Genomic DNA, 22,507 nt, shown 5'->3' with positions numbered 1-22,507 from the left:
TTTACATACACACACTACACAAACTCACACCACACATGCGTAGACACACACAGTGCATACACATCTGCACAAACTCCACACGTCACACTCCACAGACACTTGCTGCATGCAACTAACTTTGCTACTGATGTGAAAACCTCAACCCTGTCTAATGATTTCAAAACACACTGATCAACACTAAACTGTGTAGGACAGCACATCCTCCTCCGTGGGTCCATTTGTTCTCCTCCAGGGACCCGGCTTATTGCTGCCATAATTATTAATCGTAGTGCCACGCTGTGGTGGTCTCATTTACCATATTGCAGTCTAGGCATTTTGACTCTGTAGAATTGTTCCACCATCAAGCAGAAGAAATAAACATGCCAAACCGTCAGCGTAGGTTGCCATCAAACTCAAACTTGTTTGGTAAACTGAAATCTGAAGAGTACAGATCAGGAGTATGGATCAAGAGTATTGATCAAGAGTATGGAGTACAGATCAGGAGTATGGAGTACGGATTAGGAGCATGGAGTATGGATCAGGACTATGGATTAGGAGCATGGAGTATGGATTAAGAGCATGGAGTATGGATTGTGCAACAACACCAGCCTAATCTGGGTCATGGCACGTAATGTCTTGGCATCTTCTGATTATCACGTTGTGGTCTTGAGCTGTGGACAAAAGGTCATGAAGTGCCGGCTATAAACAGACAGGAATCTGCCCAATGACCTTTGACCTATGACAGATCTCAGGTCATCATAAGCTTCTTTTTTCCCTTGTGTAAAGCACTTTGAACTGCTGGTGTGTATGAAAGCTGCTACATAAATAAACTTTGCCTTGTCTGGATCAGTGGGTCTCTCTTATGTCTGTGCTGTGGTCAGTGGGTCTGTCTGATGCCTGTCCTAGGGTCTGTGCTTCTCTCAAGTCTGTGCTGCAGTCAGTGGGTCTTTTGTCTGTGCTGGGGTCAGTGGGCCTCTCTCATGTCTGTGCTGGGGTCAATAGGCCTCTCTCGGATGCCTGCTTTGGAGTCAGTGGGCTTCTCTGATGTCTGTCCGGGGGTCAGTAGATCTCTCTTGCAGACCTGAGCTCTGGATGCCCACCACATGATGGAGCCTTTGATCTCCATCGGGTGGCACAGGCCCCGCCTCATACCACGGGAATGGACCGCAGCTGTGGCCAAGCCGACCGCATCAGAGTGGATCACACCAGTTGCACAGATAACAGTGGACAGTCTGGTCATTCAACACCCGCCCCTCCTCCTCAGGCTCCCTCCGGAGGCACTAAGGTTGTTCTGCGAGGGCAGGACGATATTTTCCATCCTGGATTTCAAAAGCAAACACTTTTGAAGAGCGGCCATGGAGATGAGGGCCGGTTCACTGCGGGTGGAGCGAGTCTGGTGGAGCGTATCACGTTATTTGCGGTGCTGAAGGGTGGGGTTATAGCTGAAGTGTGGGGTTATATCCCAGGCTGTGCTGGCTCCCCCCGGTTCATGTGCTGTAAGTCCTGAACTGTGTTATCTTGCACAGCTGCTGCATGTCTGTATCTGACCTGTCAATTAGCCCCCAAAAAACAGCTAAAATTAGCAAACCGATTTCACCACCATTTCTGAAGACACTTCTGTATTCTTTACAGAAAATACCACAATTTCAATGTTTCTGTTTATTCATTCCTCCCTGTGGGATAGGCTTAGAGCTTGTTAGTGTCTTTGTGGATGTGGATAATTCACGTTCTTCATGTCAGGGCCATTAAATGTGAGACTCATTTCCATATGAGCAACTTCTTGCATGTGTACACACACGTACCTGGTCATGTACACACACGTACCTGGTAACAGATCATCAGCATTGATTAATTTGCTGACACCCTGGACAGCAGCAGAGTGGTGTGTGTGTGTGTGTGTGTGTGTGTGTGTGTGTGTGTGTGTGTGTGTGTGTGTGTGTGAGAGAGTGTGTGTGTGTGGGTGTGTGTGTGTGTGTGTGTGTGTGTGTGTGTGTGTGTGTGTGTGTGTGTGTGTGTGTGTGTGTAAGAGACACAATAACTCCTGATATGGTGTTGGTCAGTTTGTTGCAGTCCTGCCCTAGATCCGCCCCCTCACTGTGTCGGCAACGCCTCCTCTATAGTGCTAAACGTCTCGTCTTACCCGAGGCAGCAAGGACTGAACAAAAAAGACTCTTAAAATAACAGCTCAAACATGAGTGGGTTTAAGATTTAAACACACAGCTCAAACGTGACTGGCTTTTAGATTTAAACACATCTCAAATGAGAGTGGGTGAAGATTTAAACATAGAGCTCAAATGTGAGTGGGTGAAGATTTAAACAAACAGTTCAAATGTGAGTGGGTTAAGATTTAAACACACAGCTCAAATTTCAGTGGGTTAAGATTTAAACACACAGCTCAAATTTGAGTGGGTTAAGATTTAAACACACAGCTCAAATTTAAGTGGGTTAAGATTTAAACACAGCTCAAACGTGAGTGGGTTTAAGATTTAAACAAAGGCTTGCTGTTATTTTTCGCAGCCCGTGGTAGTGAATACAATGAGTATTGATTTCCTCCAGGTCATTCTAAGGAAAGACCCGCAATCCATAAATATTCATTCCTTTCCGTTCTGTGTCTGCCATCTCACCTCCGAGCAGGAAAATAAAGTGATGCTGTGCTTCAGTACAGGCTGGTGCGACCCTGCCTGGCCTTCTAACACTCTTCCATTTGACATTATCGATATGGCCAGAGAAGGATGTGTGAAGAGTTGAGGTGTAGATCGACTGCCCCTTAGCAGCGATTCCTCTCTCTCACCCCGCTGATTCATTTCCATGAGCAGCGGACATCAGGGCTGGCGTGGGAGTTTAATAGCTGCCTGCTCCTCGGCCATCAGACCCCTGCCTCTCACACGCTCTGCCGTGGAGGTCACCCCGAGTATCACGTTACCGGTTCAGCTGCACTCCGGACATAACTGCACAGGCTGACGCGCGGTGTCAGCCGCAGGGTTGTACACTCCTACGGTCCTACAGGTCCTACAGATGGCCTGCTCACAGCTGCTCTGGAAACCTGCATGGTGATTAAACCTGCACTCCTGACCAGTCACTCCCCCAACCTCTACACTCGCCACACCTCTGTGGGCGTAGTGGCACAGACGAGTCATGGTGGGGCGGAGTGTTCGGAGGATTGGCAGTTAAAGGTCCGGTAGAAGCTCCACTAGGCGCAGGGAGGAGGGTCCGAGTTGCCTTTCTGCACCACGATGTTGGCATTAAGACCTGACATTTACTCGGGTCAAAGGTCAGCGCTCAGAGGTGGGAGTAAGCAGGGAGAGAGGGCAGGAAGAGGCATATTTAATTACCACATTAGATCACAGGCCAGGCCACAGGAGACCCCTCATAAACCATGCAATCTGCCTCTCTCCCTCGCTCTTCCTTTTTTTCTGTCTCTCCTTCTTTCTGTCTTTGTCTTTCTCTCTCTACTTTCCTTCACTGTAGCTCGTTCACTTTCATAACTCCAGTTTTCCGCATATGATGACGCATTTTCCTTGAAGTAACCTGGCATGGGAGAGATGTTAGCTCAAAGACAGTACACATTTTTTTAACAGCAGGCGTTTGTGTGTGGGGAACAGCCAGCGTCTCTGTGTGAAGTCTGAAATTTGAATTACACAAGCTCTTTTCATTCGTACTTTTGTTAGTTGGGTTGGGTTTGATTATTTGATTCAATAAAAAGATTCATTGAAGGTTTCTGTGGGGATCACCCTGCTTCCTGGCCATTTCATTAGGACTTGTGAATAGTTCTGAAAGATTGAACTGCTGACTCTCTTCTGTCTGATGCTTCATTAACATTTCCACATCATTCTCTCCATCCAAACAGAAATTATCCACATTTAGGAGAGATCAAGAATTTAATTCATCACATGTGAATTTGTAGCTGGTACAAATCAATAGTGAAATGGAAAAGTGACTGATCCATAGTCTATGCAAGGGTAGATAAGTAAATAAGTAATAGATAAGTAATGAAATATATATACTATAAAACACAAAAAATTATAGCGTACAGCAGTGTTTTTCAAACCTTTTTTCTGGTGACCCACATTTTGTCCATTAATTTTCACGTGACCCAGCCAACATAAAAAAATATATTTGCTGGGCGGCGAACGTAAGTTGTTGACGGGGGGGTATCATATCGCGATCAATCGCCAAATATAAATGCCTCCACTGTTCGCGCAGTCGCGCGCTACGGTCACTCGCAAAAGTATAATCCATTAATATAATAATTTATTAAATATATTAACATTTATTTTTGAGCGACCCATTTTTTTGGCTCGCGACCCATCCAAGGGTTTGAAAACTCTGGAGCAACCCAGAGTTTGAAAAACCCTGGCGTACAGCATTGAGTAATGTGCATTACACAACGCTACAGGGGTCATTTGTGCTTGTTGGACATATATTTGAGTAGGTGTCTGTGTGTTTGTTAAAAAATGCAAGATACCAAAATGTTGCATCAGTGTGTTCGACTGTGAGCTCAGAGAGTGAAGTCAGGGACAGGATGACAGGATGATGGGATGAAAGGATGATGGGATGAAAGCATGACCAGAGAGCAGCAGGAATCACTGAGTGTACTGTTCCTCACGGTGTGAGCTGTTCCTCAGTGTACTGTTCCTCAGGGTGTGAGCTGTTCCTCAGTGTACTGTTCCTCACGGTGTGAGCTGTTCCTCAGTGTACTGTTCCTCAGGGTGTGAGCTGTTCCTCAGTGTACTGTTCTTCAACACATACTCTCCAACCTTCAATGGAGACTAGTGAGGCACCTTAGAACTGTGACTAAAGATGTGTTCAGCTGCACATAGACAGTTCTGTGTGTGTGTGTGTGTGTGTGTGTGTGTGTGTGTGTGTGTGTGTGTGTGTGTGTGTGTGTGTGTGTGTGTGTGTGTGTGTGTGTGTGTGTGTGTGTGCACAGTGAGTTCTCTGAGGTTCTGCACAGCCCACAGACTGAAGCATCTCTCACTCCACCTGCCCCTCTCTGTCTTCTGAAGAATGTCTTCCAGTCTACTGGCTAATTATTCACCTCGGGAAGAGAAAGAAAGAGTCGTTCACTGTGTAATGCAAAGTGAATATTGATTGTGTTTCCTTGATGGTGAATTTCCATCCTTGACTAGACAGTGATGCAGCACAGAGAGTTAATTGGGTGTGTGTATTAGTGTTTTGGTGTTTTGGTGTTTTAGTGTATTAGTGTTTTAGTGTATTAGTGTTTTAGTGTTTGTAGTCTTGCAGCACTGCGTAATATAATATGCAACATAACATTGGTAGGGTTTGTGTTCATTACATTCCTAGGAAGGAATATATACACATATTTGTTAACATTGTCCATCTTCCCTGAAAGCATGCTTGCTCTCATGATGTAATTACAGAATCATGAAGGAATTTTTCCATTACCTATTCATAAGTCTCAGTCGTTTTGGTTAGTGTCCAGGTAATTGGCAAAGTGACTGATGTCTTCAGCAGCTGTGTGACCCTTGCTGGCTTATTCCTGGTCTGTTGAATTTTCACCTGATGTGCTTCTGATATGCTAACAGGCTACCTGTTATCCTCATTATCCTCTTATCCTCATTCCACCTGAGTTTTAAATTCTCAGCTTTCCATGAGACCCTCCTGCACATTCATAGTTATGGTGGAGACAGGAATGAGGTGAATGGCATTGATCTGCTGATCACACGTATCGTGGCACTGCTAGCACTGGCGTGGGAGCTGTGGTTGATGAAACTGCTGGCCACACCTGCGAGAGTGATGAAACCCCGCCCTCCCCCTGCTGGCCACACCTGCGAGAGTGATGAAACCCCGCCCTCCCCCTGCTGGCCACACCTGCGAGAGTGATGAAACCCCGCCCTCCCCCTGCTGGCCACACCTGCGAGAGTGATGAAACCCCGCCCTCCCCCTGCTGGCCACACCTGCGAGAGTGATGAAACCCCGCCCTCCCCTTGCTGGCCACACCTGCGAGAGTGATGAAACCCCGCCCTCCCCCTGCTGGCCACACCTGCGAGAGTGATCAAATCCCGCCCTCCCCCTGCTGGCCACACCTGCGAGAGTGATGAAACCCCGCCCTCCCCCTGCTGGCCACTCCTGTGAGAGTGATGAAACCCCGCCTTCCCCCTGCTGGCCACTCCTGTGAGAGTGATGAAACCCCACCCTCCCACTGATGGCCACACCTTTGATGGACATGCCCTCCTGGCCTCTTCTCTGTTTGCAGTGCAGGTGGGTTCATGCAGTTAAACAAGCTGCTCTTTTCCCTGCTGGATGACATGGTGGTCAGTTAGAGCTCATGGTTCTCCAAGGTCCTACTGCCTGCTGTAGAAGCGAGTTCTACTACTGTTAGGCATGTGCAGAGAACTTCAAGGAGAGGAAGGGTTAATAAATACAAAACTTGTAGCAACATCTTCACTCTTCACAGACCTTCTGCCCACACAGACCTTCATCAACCTTCTGCCACACGGGCGTCTAGGCTGAGCTGGGTGAATGCTTCTTTTGGTGCCCGTGCTAAATAATGCAGAGGCGGTGGAAGACAAACAAAGAGCAGGTCCTGAATGAGCCTCTGGGCTATGATGACTGTGAGGAACCAGGATACTGGAATCACGATACTTGGATTCTCCCATTCCACCACATCCCAAAGCTGCTCAGCTGGATTGAGGTCTGGTGACTGTGGATGCCATGTGAGCACACGATATCGTGACACGTTATCCATAAAGGGATGGGCATGGTCAGAAATGATATGTAAGCAGTTGTGTTTAAATGAACTGGTATTAAGGGGCCCAAAGTGTGCCAAGAAAATAACCCCCACTCCATTACAGGATATTCATTCAGTCAGATATGCCAGCTCAGCTGCTCTGGGATCAGTTTCTAAGCCCCGTCTTCTGTATATCCGTGGGTGTCGTGCGTGGCGTGGCACAGCGCTGTGCTGCAGAGACTGGGTCTACCACAGCTGCTGAGAGAAACTGTCCTGCATCAAAACAGCCTGCTTTACTGAATAATCTTCTTCTGCAGTCTACACATCGGGCCGACTTATGGGATGCTTGCTGTTGATGAGCAGGTGGTGTGTGCAGCTAGGCCAGTGTCCATGGAGGTGTGATTCAGACGCAGGAACTAATCAGACTTGTGGTGGAGCTTAGGACACGTGCTGGGATGACTGTTGGGCTGGGATTGGGTGTGTTGGGTTGGGATCGGGTGTGTGTTGGGCTGAGATCGGGTGTGTTGGGCTGGGATCGGGTGTGTGTTGGACTGAGGTCGGGTGTGTGTTGGGCTGAGGTCGGGTGTGTGTTGGGCTGAGGTCGGGTGTGTGTTGGGCTGAGATCGGATGTGTGTTGGGCTGGGATCGGGTGTGTGTTGGGCTGGGATCGGGTGTGTGTTGGGCTGGGATCGGATGTGTGTTGGGCTGGGATCGGGTGTGTGTTGGGCTGGGATCGGGTGTGTGTTGGGCTGGGATCGGGTGTGTGTTGGGCTGGGATCGGGTGTGTGTTGGACTGAGGTCGGGTGTGTGTTGGACTGAGGTCGGGTGTGTGTTGGACTGAGGTCGGGTGTGTGTTGGGCTGGGATTGGGTGTGTGTTGGGCTGGGATTGGGTGTGTGTTGGGCTGGGATCGGGTTGATGGTCTGAGTCTGGGCTGAGAGGACGGGTGCTGGGCAGCTAAAAGGAAAAAGAATCATGAACTTGATGATACTTCATACTTCATACTCCATGTACTCGGCCTAATCCTTCTGCTTCAGTCACAGTATTAAAGAGACATTTTAATCTCCAAAACCTCTACATTCATGTCATAGTATGTTCATTCGGTGTGTAGTGTAAGAATCTTTCTTTTTATATGAACAACATTCATCTCAGCAAATGTTGCTGCAGAGCCTGCAGCCTAACAGGATGTGACAGTCCAGCCCCTCCAGGTTAGCGTGGCAGCACGTCATAATGGCTTAGTGGACCTTTGAGTGGGATTTCTGCTGATAATGGAATGTCATTCATCTCTTAGATCAAAGCGCTAACCTTTATATCTTCCATTACAGATGTCTCTTTTATTTCAGCATTAAATCAATGACCCTAAAAAGGGTGTCATGCTGCTGCGGGGACACAATCATGTTGTCCTGTGTCCCAGCTCGAGGGAGTTCCCCATTTAACAAACCAATAGACGCCATTCAGAACTAAGGATTTAATAATTATTTGCACCACGGGTTTTGACTAAAGTGTTAGGCTTTGCCATGGTGGCCTTGATATTTACGTCATGCCAAAGCAGACGCTTCCCTTCATCAGCACTGGTTAGGGTTTAGGGTTAGGTTAGGGTTTAGGTTTAGGTTAGGGGCTAGGATTTAGGTTTAGGGTTTAAAGCCTTGTTTGTTTGGACCACAAGACTCCTGTGGAATAACAAAACCACATTACCCTGAGTGACAGCGCTGGGAGTCTCTCTCTCTCTCTCTCTCTCTCTCTCTCTCTCTCTCTCTCTCTCTCTCTCTCTGGGTTATTGAAGTACATGCTATACAACTTCAGCTAAACTGACCTTGAGCAGTGATGGGAAATCTGACCCTCGTCCCCATCTTCATCCTTGTGCCCTTCATCCTCAACAAACACTACAGCTGCTCCACAACCACTTCCCCACGACACCCCTACAACATCCCCACAACATCCTTACAACATCCCCACAACAACAGGCAGGCAGGGAGGGAGAGAGGGATGGTGATGGGTCAGAAAGGGTCTGTTCATCCTGCACTTTAATGGGTTTTGTGGTTTTGCTGCCTCTGTGTCTCCAGTGTTGCTCTGTATTCAGCTCCTTCAGATGGAGGTATCAGCTCCCTCAGATGGAGGTATCAGCTCCTTCAGATGGAGGTAACAGCTCCTTCAGATGGAGGTAACAGCTCCTTCAGGTAGAGGTATCAGCTCCTTCAGGTGGAGGTAACAGCTCCGTCAGATGGAGGTATCAGCTCCTTCAGATAGAGGTAACAGCTCCTTCAGATGGAGGTAATAGCTCCTTCAGGTAGAGGTAACAGCTCCTTCAGATGGAGGTATCAGCTCCTTCAGGTAGAGGTAACAGCTCCTTCAGGTAGAGGTAACAGCCCCTTCAGGTAGAGGTAACAGCTCCTTCAGATGGAGGTAACAGCTCCTTCAGATGGAGGTAACAGCTCCTTCAGGTAGAGGTAACAGCTCCTTCAGGTAGAGGTAACAGCCCCTTCAGGTAGAGGTAACAGCTCCTTCAGATGGAGGTAACAGCTCCTTCAGGTGGAGGTATCAGCTCCTTCAGGTAGAGGTAACAGCTCCTTCAGGTGGAGGTATCAGCTCCTGCGTTTTTATGCTGTGCAGCAGGTTTCTTTGCTGGGGGATATTCATCTCCCAGCAGTCAGCAGGTGTGTGTGTGTGTGTGTGTGTGTGTGTGTGTGTGTGTGTGTGTGTGTGTGTGTGTGTGTGTGTGTGTTTGAGCTGCTCTCACAGCACCCGCAGCTCTAACAACATGGCATGAAAACACTTCAACATAACCATCACTACTGATAATCCTATAAAACAAAGAGAACTGAGCCATTTCTCTCTCTCTCTCTCACACACACACACACACACACACACACACACACACACACACACACACACACACAGAGAACAGGGGACTGTTGGGGTTTAAATGGCAGTTGTAGCAGAATCCTTATCAAGACTCCGCCATGCAGAATAGGGTTACTTTTTTAAAATCGTATTTTTATGCAAATCATTTTCATGTAGCTATGAATATTTACATTAAAAGGCTCATCAAACATATACGAGGCACTGAAAGCCATTAAATTATACCTGAAGCTTAAGATAAGCCTAAATAAAATATAAAGGTCTCTGGATGTCCTCTCTGTGTGTGTGTGGGTGTGTATCAGAGCCTCTGTGTGTGATTGGTGGTGAGTAAAACAGTCTGACAGGTTAGCACAGGATCATACTGGATAATGAACTGGATAACCATTATAGGCCCATTATAATCTGTACTCCCTTCAGATATCAGCCAAGCCAAACGACCCATTAGCACAGTGAGTGTGTGTGTGTGTGTGTGTGTGTGTGTGTGTGTGTGTGTGTGTGTGTGTGTGTGTGTGTGTGTGTGTGTGTGTGTGTGTGTGTGTGTGTGTGTGTGTGTGTGTGTGTGTGCGTGCGTGCGTGCGTGTGTGTGTGTGTGTGTGTGCGTGCCTAAACAGGTACTACTGTTTGCAGGTAGAGTGATGGGTAGTTGACACTCTTAGTGGGTATTAAACGGTATGCATTAAACAGTTTGTATTTAACGAGGGGTATTTAACGGGGGGTATTTAACAGTATTAATCATAAGCCTGCGTATTTTATTTGCTCTTACAGCAGCTAGCCAGCCAATGAATCACCTACTTTTACAAGAAGAACTGGATTAAAGAACAAAGGAAAAAAGACTGAAAGTAATAAACATGAAAATATCAAGTAGAAAAGTAGGAGGAGAATGAAGGTGGTGTGGGGACGGTGGTGTGGGGAGGGTGTGGAGAGGGGGATGGTGTGAATGGGGTGGTGTGGGGACGGTGGTATGGGGAGGGTGTGGAGAGGGGGGTGGTGTGAATGGGGTGGTGTGGGGACGGTGGTATGGGGAGGGTGTGGAGAGGGGGGGTGATTTGAGGGGGGTGGTGTGAATGGGGTGGTGTGGGGACGGTGGTATGGGGAGGGTGTGGAGAGGGGGGTGATTTGAGGAGAGTGGTGTGAATGGGGTGGTGTGGGGACGGTGGTATAGGGAGGGTGTGGAGAGGGGGATGGTGTGAATGGGGTGGTGTGGGGACGGTGGTATGGGGAGGGTGTGGAGAGGGGGGTGGTGTGAATGGGGTGGTGTGGGGACGGTGGTATGGGGAGGGTGTGGAGAGGGGGGTGATTTGAGGGGGGTGGTGTGAATGGGGTGGTGTGGGGACGGTGGTATGGGGAGGGTGTGGAGAGGGGGGTGATTTGAGGAGAGTGGTGTGAATGGGGTGGTGTGGGTAGGGTTGTGTGAGAAGGGTGTAGTGATGTGAGGAGGGAGAGTTTGAGCTTGATGGTTGGATGTGTTTGTTTACTGGCTCCAGAATGAACTGAACTTCAAATTCATTTTTATTTTGTTTTTCTCTAACCCCTAATCCTAACCCCCTGGCCCATTAATCTAACACGCATTTTCCTCCACACTAGCTTTCACAAAGCTTCCAGGGGGTTATCTTCATTCTTAATGGCAATCTGTCTCTCTCCCTCTCTGTCCTTCCCTTTCTCTCTTTGTGCTCTCTCCCCCTCTCTCTCTGTCCCCTCTCTCTCTCTCTCTCTCTCTCTCTCTCTCTCTCTCTCTCTCTCTCTCTCTCTCCCCCCCCTATGATCTTGGCCTTCTCCAGGATCCTCCTTCAAGAGTTTTAATGGTGTTGGATTTCTTTTCAATCATAGATGAGGCTTTGGGAGTCAGATGAGAGAACACTGCTCCACCCTGAGTTGTATTCTGCACTGAGGTGGTCGATGCTGCTGTTTGTGGTCTGACTGCCTGAGCAGAGCAGAAAGACACTACCAGTCTATCATCAACCACCAATAGATGCTGCACATATAAATCTTACATAATGGCTGAACATAGGCACTATGATGTAGCCAGCCTAGATCCAATGTTACAAAGAACTGTAAGAAGAAATATTACAAAATTTGTACATTTTACATTAATAAGGACTGGGTATCCCTGTGTATGAGGCATGTCAAACTACAGAAGCTGAGATGACACTGTATATAAACAGTGTCACTGAGTTGAGCTGCAGGACTGATACAGCCTCTCTGTAGTTGATTACAACCTCAGCCGTCTGGCCACTCTGGTAATAACGGGGACATTTAAGCCTCAGCCAGCCTGCTGAACGGGTCCTGCGCCAAGCACACCCTTAACAGCCGCTCTTAAACTACCAAAAGAGGATTCATGCAGTCCAACTGCAGAGATGACCTGGCCGGGGCGGCTGAGGGTGCTAGGACCATGTGCACGCCAGCGTGGAGAGCTCCCGTTACCGCCCTGACCACCGCCTGGTCCTTCAGTCAGCTCGTTTAGCTTGTATGCAGGCAACATTAAATATTCATCATGTGAGAGTGTTGAGACCCGCGTGAGGGACCTGGGTCCCTAGGGACTGGGCTGCAGGGTTTCTAGGGCTTAATGATCATGTGCATTAATGCACTTTGAGTGCCGGTGAACTGCTACTGCTGGGGTGTGTGTGTGTGTGTATGTGTGTGTGTGTGTGTGTGTGTGTGTGTGTGTGTGTGTGTGTGTGTGTGTGTGTGTGTGTGTGTGTGAGTATATGTATGTTTTTGTGTGTGTGTGTGACTGTTCGTGGGGAGGATTTTCACTTTCAATTCATTAGCAGAAAGTGAAACCTGTTCTCCACGTTTCTGGCAACTTGGATTCTCTGATCACATCTCCTACCTGTCTTTTTTACCCCTGACACACACACACACACACACACACACACACACACACACACACACACACACACACACACACACACACACACACACACACTTTCTCTCAAATACGTCTCAATCCCCTAATCCCTTGCCGTTCTCTGCTTGGTCCGTTCACTCACATTCAGGATGGCAGTAATGTGTAGGCTGCCTTGTTACCCCACATGGACCAGGGTAGGGAGGACCAGGGTAGGGAGGGCCAGGGTAGGGAGGACCAGGGTAGGGAGGGCCAGGGTAGGGAGGACCAGGGTAGGGAGGACCAGGGTAGGGAGGACCAGGGTAGGGAGGGCAGTAATTCCAGGGGGGGTTGCGCCTCTCGGAGGATTTCATTATAACACAGCAGTATTTGCTCAGTGTGTCGAGGAGGAAGAATGTAAGACACATGTCTCTTTACAGTGCATCCTGCTCAGGCTACACGTGTTAAATCCTCAGCAGCACCTCCTCCTCCTACCCTCCCTCCTGCTGAAACTAGCAGCACCTCCTCCTACCCTCCCTGCTGCTGAAACTAGCAGCACCTCCTCCTGACCTCCACGCTGCTGAAACTACCAGCACCTCCTCCTGACCTCCACGCTGCTGAAACTACCAGCACCTCCTCCTGACCTCCACGCTGCTGAAACTACCAGCACCTCCTCCTGACCTCCACGCTGCTGAAACTACCAGCACCTCCTCCTGACCTCCACGCTGCTGTTCTGCTGCTGTAATGGAAGGAAATGATGCCTGTGGAAGAAAAACCAATCTGTCACCACTCTGCAGTACTCTTATGTAAACAGAATCTCTCTCTCTCCCCCCCCTCCCCCCCCCCCCCCCTCCCCCCCCCCCCCCACCTCTCTCTCTCTCTCTCCCCTCTCTCTCTCTCCCCCCCCCCCCCCCCCCCCCCCCCCCCCCCCCCCCCCCCCCCCCCCCCCCCACCTCTCTCTTTCTCTCTCTAGTTGTGTGGCTGTGGCCTGCTGGGCGTGGGGATTTGGTTGGCTGTATCTCAGGGCAGCTTTGCCACTTTTTCCCCCTCCTTCCCCTCCCTGTCCGCTGCCAACCTGGTTATTGCCATAGGCGCTATCGTCATGGTGACCGGCTTCCTCGGCTGCATAGGCGCCATCAAGGAAAACAAGTGCCTGCTCCTAAGTGTGAGTAAAGCCCCGCCCACACACCCCATCCCAGAATGCACCACCACAGTAAACATGCCTGCACCTCCTCCTCTTTAAATAAACCTTAATTGCCTGAATACATTTGAAAGTCTTTCCATTGAACTTGTTTGAGTGGTTAAGTGTCACATCAAGGTCTTTAGGGGAGTCTTTGCCTGGGGTTAGATGAGTGCTCCATCCTAAGAAGACCAAGGGCCAGGAGGCAGATCAGAGCCTGAACCACAGGCTTCCTGTCCACGCTCATATCTTTCCTTCTCTGACACACTCACCCTCAGTTCCTCTCTCCCTCTCCAAAACACCCCACTCACATTTTATTTGAAAAGTTGATGACTTCAGACCTGTTCACCTACATTTATTACATTTATTTCGTGACATTTTTACACTGAAACTGAAACAGAGTTTTCTGTAGCGTAACGTTTTGTTCATGAATTGTTCAGTATCTCCATCCTGCCCAAAATGAACAGCAATATAAGCAAGTATTGTATCAAACAGCAGACCCAAAACTTTAATACCAGTGTTTAGTGCTCTCAGTCACCGGCAGCAGAGAGATCTCCTTCTGTCTCAATCCACTTACATGGACCCTTAATTAGAATTGGTTTTATTTAGAATGACCCAAACAGAAATATGTAACTCATCCAACATTTCTCTCTCTCTCTCTCTCTCTTGCTCTCTCGCTCTCTCTCTCTCTCGCTCTCTCTCTCTCTCTCTGTCTCACTCACACACACACACAAAAAAGTTTTCTGTGTAATAGTGAAGGACTGTAATAAACTAATCAAGTAGAACAGTGTTACAGTTTCACTAAACAAGTGGTCTCCAGCTGGAGATGTGGCTCCACTTCACACACAGCTGAGATCAGTGTGGACAGATGGGAGTGGAGCTCTCTGAGCTCGTGTTTACGCGCACACGCTGTGTACAAGGCTGGAGAAATATTTAGCAGAAGGAGTGAATGGGAGGGAGAGATGGTGAGTGAGTTTGTAGTGTGATTCATTTGAACAGCCACAGGGTTCTGTCTCCTCCTCCTCCTCCTCCCCTCTTCCTCGTCTTCCTTTTCTTCCTTCTTCCCCTCTTCCTCATCTTCCTCTTCTTCCTTCTCCTTCTCCTCCTGTTCACTCTCTCACTCTTGATTTGTTTCAGTTCTTCATCGTCTTGATGATTATTTTGCTGGCAGAGCTGATCTTGCTCATCCTCTTCTTCGTGTACTCAGATGAGGTAAGCACACACACACACACACACACACACACACACACACACACACACACACACACACACACACACACACACTGCTGCTCCCTGGTACGGTATTGAGTCTCATCTCACTCATCATTCCAGTGTTGCTCTGACAGATGTCCGTCGTGGTTACCGAGGACCGCTATCATGTGAGCCGGGTGACCTCTCATGCCTTAGGAATTACCTAAATGCCAAAGGTCTCTCTACACAGTGGTTCCTGATCATGACCACTTGGTGCTGAGTAATTGCAGTCAGGTGATGTTTTACTGGACACCTCTAAACTGGGCCGGTCTCAGGAGGTTTGACCTCATCACCTCAGGGCTTCATCCCCATAGTCGGGTCTGAGATTAGTGAGCCACTCACTACTGCACTGTCTGCTAATCCTCCGGGATTACTGTCCCATTAGTGACACGAGGGAGTCTGCTGTCTCCTTTGACAAAGCCTAGTGCACTAGTTTCACTGACTGTTAACCCCACTTCACCCTAGTGCACTAGCTTCACTGACTGTTAAGCCCACTTCACCCTAGTGCACTAGCTTCACTGACTGTTAAGCCCACTTCACCCTGGTGCACTAGATTCACTTAAAGAGCTTCTTCGCACTGAGAGCAGCGCCCAGATGAGGGTTTGATGTAGTGATGCTGCTGACTGTGGTGCAGACCTCCTAAGAGGAGCTCACCCTCCCTCACTGTGGAGGCTGAAGATGCCCCCTCTGGCGCGTGTGTGTGTGTGTGTGTGTGTGTGTGTGTGTGTGTGTGTGTGTGTGTGGTGTGTGTGTGTGTGTGTGTGTTACATGGTGTATGTGTGTGGTAGATACATGGTGTATGTGTTTTCATTTTCCTTATGGACATGAAAATGACTCCAAGGTTAGTGGTTAAAGGTTAAGGGTTAGGTCAGGGTTAGGAGCAGATGGGAAGACTGGAGTCTTGCCTGGCAGAGGTGATCAGAGGGTTAGGGTTAGGGGTTAAGTGTTAGGTTAGGGTTAAGGGTTAGGTTACAGTTAGGGGTTATGGGTTAGGTTGGGTTAAGAGTTAGGTTAGGGTTAGGAGATAAGGGTTAGGTTGGGTTTAGGGGTTAAGCGTTAGATTAGAGTTAGGGGTTAAGGGTTAGGTTGGGTTTAGGGGTTAAGGGTTAGGTTGGGTTTAGGGGTTAATGGTTAGGTTGGGTTAAGGGTTAGGTTAGGTTTAGGGGTTAAGTGTTAGGTTAGGGTTAAGAGCAGGTGAGAAAAGGAATGTAGTCAGAAACAATCAGATAGAGCTGTAATTCAGCTGCTCATTTGATCTACCAATCACAAACATTAATTATCATAGCTAATTACCATAGACAACCGTAATTATTGTTTAATTGTCACATAATGATTTTCCCTTATAGTCCCTTATAGTCAGGAAATGGCTATGTGTAGTCACGGCAACAGAATGACATCGAGGGTTGTTTTGCACAGTGAGGGCTTGTCGTATGCTTGCAGTCGGTCTTGCCTGAATACAGAGTGCACATTACAGTGTGGTACATACACTCCACCACACACACACACACATACACACACACACAAGGGCTGGCCCTGTGGTGACCTGCCATCTGACTACAACAGATGGCGGAGGCCAGGCACCAGATTAGAGCATCCATCCTTACGCTCGTGACCTCACTGAGCTGGAACCCTGCCGAACGCAACCGTACGAGCCGGGAGTGGAAGCAGGTGCTTTCTGCTGGAAGCTCACACACAGATCAGGGCTGTGAGCCTCCTGCCTCTCAGCACCGTTAGGTCAGAGCAACACTGATTACATACTAAAGAACTGCCAGTTATTCTTAGGAATTAATATAATTTCTAGAAGTGTAGTGGAAGGAGCATGTATGCAGAGTTTAATCCCTCCCCTCCATGGGCTGTCTGCCCTGTGCTTAAGGAGAGCTTAAGCCCGTAGCGTTTTATTTTGGGTTGTAGATGTGGCTTAGCGAGGGCAGCGTGTGCTGCAGTTTGTCAGCCTGACCCGCACACATTCTGAACACCAGCAGCACTGAGGTTATTCAGAGGGGTTACTACACCAGTGCACCAGGACTCTAGTGATGTCCCCAATGCTTGTCTATAGCCCTATCCGGACGGGATTAGTTTCTCAGGGGGTCCTGGGGTAATTTTCTCTTTTACGGGGGGTCCTCTGTGATTTTAATCCCGTCCGGAACGAGCATGTCCGTGTTTTTCTCAGACGTCCTCAGAGAAAATTACAGGCGGAATTACCTACTGTTTTTCGCTGTACTCCGTGGTCGTCTGGTAATTTTAGTCCCGTCCGGATCCACATGTCTGAGTTTATACATGCATCACCTCGCGTTTAATAAAACAGCTATATGTCCACTGCCACGCACCGTAGTTACACGTTGGGCGCGCGTTTTCACGGAGATCCACGTAAAGACAGCGGCGAGCGAAAATGGATTTACTGGATTTTTTAATGGATTTATTTTATTTTATTTAACGGATTTATTTAGCTATTTACATTCATTAGCGATTTTTTATAATGTGTTTTCTGTATTGGTTTAACAAAATAGCTTAACTTAAACGGAGATCTTAAATGCTGAACTGAACAGTAGTAAAGTTAAAAGTTAAAAAGGAATCATCAGAGTTGGCAGTGTGACATTATTAAACATGCTATCACGTGACAAGGCAATGTCATGTGACCGAGAAAGCCAAAAACTCACGGGTCCTCCTGTTTTTTCAATTGCTGTCCGGATGCAAGAGTTTTATCACTGAGTACAAGGGTGAAATATTTTTCACAGACGTCCCCCTGAAAAACTAATCCCGTCCGGATAGGGCTTATGTCAGGATAAGCTGGAATCCTCAAGCCAACACCCCTAGAACTCTCCCAAAACCAACACTCTTCAAACTACCGCCAATCCAACACTACTAGAACTCCCTCCAATCCAACACCCCTAGAACTCCCCTCAAACCAACACCTCTAGAACTCCCCTCAAACCAACACCCCTAGAACTCCCCTCAAACCAACACCTCTAGAACTCCCCTCAAACCAACACCTCTAGAACTCCCCTCAAACCAACACCTCTAGAACTCCCCTCAAACCAACACCTCTAGAACTCCCCCAAAAACAACCCTACTAGAACCCCACCAGTCCAGGGTGAGATCCAACCCTAGTTATATGTCCTGCCTGGCATTGAGCACTTTGAGTTACCGTGAGTGCGAGTGTACAAGCCCTATATATAAACCTGCCTTTCCTCACACCGTTCCAGTTTCATCTGTAACCAGTGACCTTGGTCTGTGCAGTAGTGTGTTAAATGTCCTGCTGTACGCTCACTGTGGTCAGGGGAGTGATGGGGCTGTGTGGTGGAGCTGTGGTGGAGCTGATTACAGGATCTCTGCAGGACACACGGTCTCCTGCTAACAGCACGGCTCCGCCCACTCTGCCAGCGCAAGGCGGAGCTCGGCACCATCGTTCAGGAGAGAGGGGGTGTTTCAGGAATACAGAGAGGTGGCAAACTGCAAACTACAGGGAAGGATGAGGATGTGGGTCACACATGTTCCACGTCCCAATGGCAGTAATTCTGCATAGGTCCTGAAAGATTGAATTCCTTTGAATTTTTTTCTTGTGAATAGTGATTTTAAACAGTCCAGTCTGAAATACATAAACCATCTTTTGATTTTGTTCCTTTGGTAAATGTGCAACACAGAAAGACCCCATAGGCTCAGCGTGTGTCTCAGCGGACCCCAGACTGAGTTAGTAGGCGAGCTTTCACACTCGCACAAGACACACTCGCATACACACAACGGCACAGAGAGATTGATTCAGCGTGTGCAGTGGGGCATCCTGGACATTGAAATTAAATCCATTAGAAAGCGTACTGAAATATCCACACACACACACACACACACACACACACACACACACACACACACACACACACACACACACACACACACACGTGTTTTTAATCTGGCTCACCCATTATAAGATACAGCTGTAATTGGAAGCTGCTGGTGGCATGAACCAAACCCAGTGAGGGATATCAGCACCAGTGTGCAGGGGTCAGAACCAGCCCTGTTGCTTGCCATTAAACACCACCGCAGTGTCCAAACACCTCTCAGCAGTCTCGCACATCTGCGCGCACGCAATCTGCTTTGACATGTCAGAACCTGACGGTGAGAGGACAGGAGAGGTACGGATACACGGGCATGTGCTGCCGGGCCGCTCATCTGGACCGAGTGTGAGTTTGCTTCCTGCTAAGCATTCTTAAACATTACCAGAGGTCATGCAAATAAACTTAGATTTGATCAATGGCTTCATTACAAGCGAGAACTGCTCCCTCGTTTGTGCACGGTTGTTATTGTCCACACACATCATCATCAGATTCCCCCTCAGTACCCACTGTATCAGACAGGAAGGTCGGATTCCGAGTGCCGTCCCAGAGTCAGAACAGCAAAGCCTGCAGTTCTGGGCCTGATGCACAGTGGTCATTACAGTTCTGCACAACAGCAAAGACTCTGATTGTACATGTTATTAAGGGAGCACTTCAGATGTTCCCCAGTGTAGCCCTGACCCTGTCGCTGACCCTAACCTTGACCCTAACTCCGGTCTAACCCTCTCAGTTCTCTCGGCCTCTGTGTCTTTTCTCTGATGAGGTGACTGTAACCTTCAGTGTTCTGGGTGTAAGTGGGACACCTACTTTCTGCTGAGCAGTTCAAGCCATTATCACTATTCAATTATGCAGAGAATGGGGGATTCAGCATGCCCTCGTGTGTGTGTGTGTGTGTGTGTGTGTGTGTGTGTGTGTGTGTGTGTGTGTGTGTGTGTGTGTGTGTGTGTGTGTGTGTGTGTGTGTGTGTGTGTGTGTGTGTGTGTCGGGGTGGGGTGGGGTCTGAGTGGGAGGCTGATCAGTACAATACAGTACAGGAGCAATACAGTACATGTGAACACATGCAAACTTGCACACACACATTAATGCATGCAAACACATATGCATGCATATAAGCACACTCACGTAGACATGCATACGTAAATATGCATGTTTGCAGGTAGAAATGTTTGGGCAAACACACACGCAGATACACTCATGCAAACATGCACACATATGCACAAATACACGCACATGCAAACATATACATGCATGCAGAGACACATGCAAACATGCACACACACACACAGACACACACTGAATGGCTGGATGCTTCATTGTATGCTGGGATGTCAACCAAGGACATGTTTTATGAACTGTAGATTTTTTAATTAAACATGAAAACGATTTTTTTTATCTCTGATATTTCTGATGCTTTTGTGAGTTCTTTGTAGTGGAACAAAGCGTTCCTTGTGCCTGTGAATACGAGTGTTAAAGCTGACAGGTTAGGAGTTCATCCAGAAAAGAGATTTCTAAGAGTATCACCTGTAATCTTCATGCAGTTTCACTCTCCGCTTAGACAAGTTGTGGCTCAGTCTCAGTCTCGGGGCTTAGTCTCAGTCTCAGGACTCAGTCTCAGGACTCAGTCTCAGGGCTCAGTCTCAGTCTTAGAGCTTAGTCTCAGTTTCAGGGCTTAGTCTCAGTCTCAGGTCTCAGTCTCAGGACTTGGTCTCAGTCTCAGGATGGCATCTCTGGCTGCCACGCTTCCTCCTGTCCACCACGGCAGCTGCCTGAAGTAGCTATGTGCCTCCACGTCTCATTAAGGGCGTACTCACACTAGGCTCTGCGATCCGGGCCCGGGCACGGTTGCCTGCCGAAGCACGGTTCGTTTGGCTAGTGTGAGCGCTCCAACCGTGCCCGGGCCCGGATCAGTTAACCGTGCTCGGGCCCGCTTTGAAGAGGTGGGCCAGGGCACGATTCATGTGGACTCGGGCACGGTTCGCTTCTAGTGTGAGCGCTATCCGTGCCCGGGCCCGCTTGGTGCCTCGTCTGATTGGTTCATTTCGCTGGAACTCAAACATGACATCAGTGATGCGACGCTCACGTTAAACAGTCATAGCGGCAAAGCGATTAGCAGACAATCGTTGTGTTAAATGATCGATAAATCTGTGCTTGCACCGTGTTTCTGCACTCCCAAAACGACTCCAAAAATACAATAAAAAGAGAATCATGAGCTCTATAGTGTTGTGCGAGCGCGCTTTTTTTTCCAAATAAAGCGGCGTTGTGATGACGTAAGCGTGCTCGGGCCGGGTTGCTGAAGCGAGTGTGAGTGCAGGCCAGAGGGGGAGTGGGGAGGGGGGATAACCGGGCCCCAGCACGGATCCAGCAAACCGTGCCTAGTGTGAGTACGCCCTAAGGCGTCTGATGGAATATTTATCTCCCACAATCATACCATGATGTCCACTCAAGTGGAAAATGTGTCTGAAAATGATCATGTATTCTGTCTCTGTTATCATCAGCAGTGCTGCCCTATTTTAGAGCTAGATCAGTACATTCCTCTCATCTAATGACCTAGTATTTATATAGCAGCACTAGTTTGAGTAAACGGATTAGACTAAAAGTGGCACCAGATTGAGTAGATGGATTAGACAGAGGAAGGGGGTTTTCTCTTAAGTAGGGATTAGACATCTCTCCATCAGTGTAATCTCTCTGTGTCAAATGTCTTTCCTATTGTCAATTGGAGATTAGTGGTTAATCCAGGTTTAATCCGGGCTCTGTTGCTGTTCTCAGGTCAGTAAGAATGCCAAACAGGATCTGAAAGATGGTCTGTCCCTCTACTATTCAGACAGCAACATTGGTCTGAGGAACGCCTGGAACATCATCCAAGCTGAGGCAAGCATACAAACCTCCACACACACAGCTCTGTATGCTGGTGTGTGTATCAACACCCTAAGCTTGTGTTCACACACACATCACCACCCTGGGCCTGTGTGCACTATTATTTTTGGAAGAACTTGGTTTAGATGGCATGGCTATCTCCATGTCAACAAGCACAAAGCTGCCAACAGTACATTTAGGAACCTGAGGAGCAGACGTGGGTCACATTGCCCCGTCCCTCCAGAGAGCAACACCCCTCGCAGAGTACCACACCCCTCGCAGAGTGTCTTCCCCATGGCCAGAGTGACCTCCCCTTCCAGAGTGACCCCACCCTGCCCAGAATGACCCCCCCCCCCCCTCTCCCAGAGTTTTGTAATGCCAACCTCCTGCTCTCTCTCTGACGCAGTGGCAGTGCTGTGGGGTGACCGGCTTCACCGACTGGCACGAGGCTCTGAAGGAGAAAGTGGTGCCCGACCGCTGCTGTGAGGAACACTACCAGGAGTGTGGGCGCAACACCACCAACGTCTTCTGGAAACGGGTGAGACCATAACCCCTTTACAGTACACCTAACACCCCCAGCACAGACCACAACCCCTTTACAGAACACCTAACACCCCCAGCACAGACCACAACCCCTTTACAGTACACCTAACACCCCCAGCACAGACCACAACCCCTTTACAGAACACCTAACACCCCCAGCACAGACCACAATCCCTTTACAGAACACCTAACACCCCCAGCACAGACCACAACCCCTTTACAGTACACCTAACACCCCCAGCACAGACCACAACCCCTTTACAGAACACCTAACACCCCCAGCACAGACCACAATCCCTTTACAGAACACCTAACACCCCCAGCACAGACCACAACCCCTTTACAGTACACCTAACACCCCCAGCACAGACCACAATCCCTTTACAGAACACCTAACACCCCCAGCACAGACCACAACCCCTATACAGAACACCTAACACCCCCAGCACAGACCACAACCCCTTTACAGGACACCTAACATCCCCAGCACAGACCACAATC

General features: G+C 48.6%; 1 protein-coding gene across 5 annotated transcripts in view; it reads left to right on the top strand.

Annotated features, from left to right (window-relative positions):
* Nucleotides 1–22,507, top strand: part of tspan9a (tetraspanin 9a) — a 139,368-nt gene that overhangs the window by 110,365 nt on the left and 6,496 nt on the right. For all 5 annotated transcript variants that reach the window (XM_076985749.1, XM_076985763.1, XM_076985756.1 and 2 more), the window contains 4 exons: nt 13,326–13,517; nt 14,670–14,744; nt 21,377–21,478; nt 21,870–22,001. In XM_076985749.1, coding sequence (XP_076841864.1) covers nt 13,326–13,517; nt 14,670–14,744; nt 21,377–21,478; nt 21,870–22,001 — 501 coding nt within the window. The remainder of the gene's footprint in view (nt 1–13,325; nt 13,518–14,669; nt 14,745–21,376; nt 21,479–21,869; nt 22,002–22,507) is intronic.

Source organism: Brachyhypopomus gauderio, chromosome 2 (assembly GCF_052324685.1).
Source record: "Brachyhypopomus gauderio isolate BG-103 chromosome 2, BGAUD_0.2, whole genome shotgun sequence".
Lineage (NCBI taxonomy): Eukaryota > Metazoa > Chordata > Actinopteri > Gymnotiformes > Hypopomidae > Brachyhypopomus > Brachyhypopomus gauderio.
This window is presented reverse-complemented; position numbering and strand designations above follow the sequence as displayed.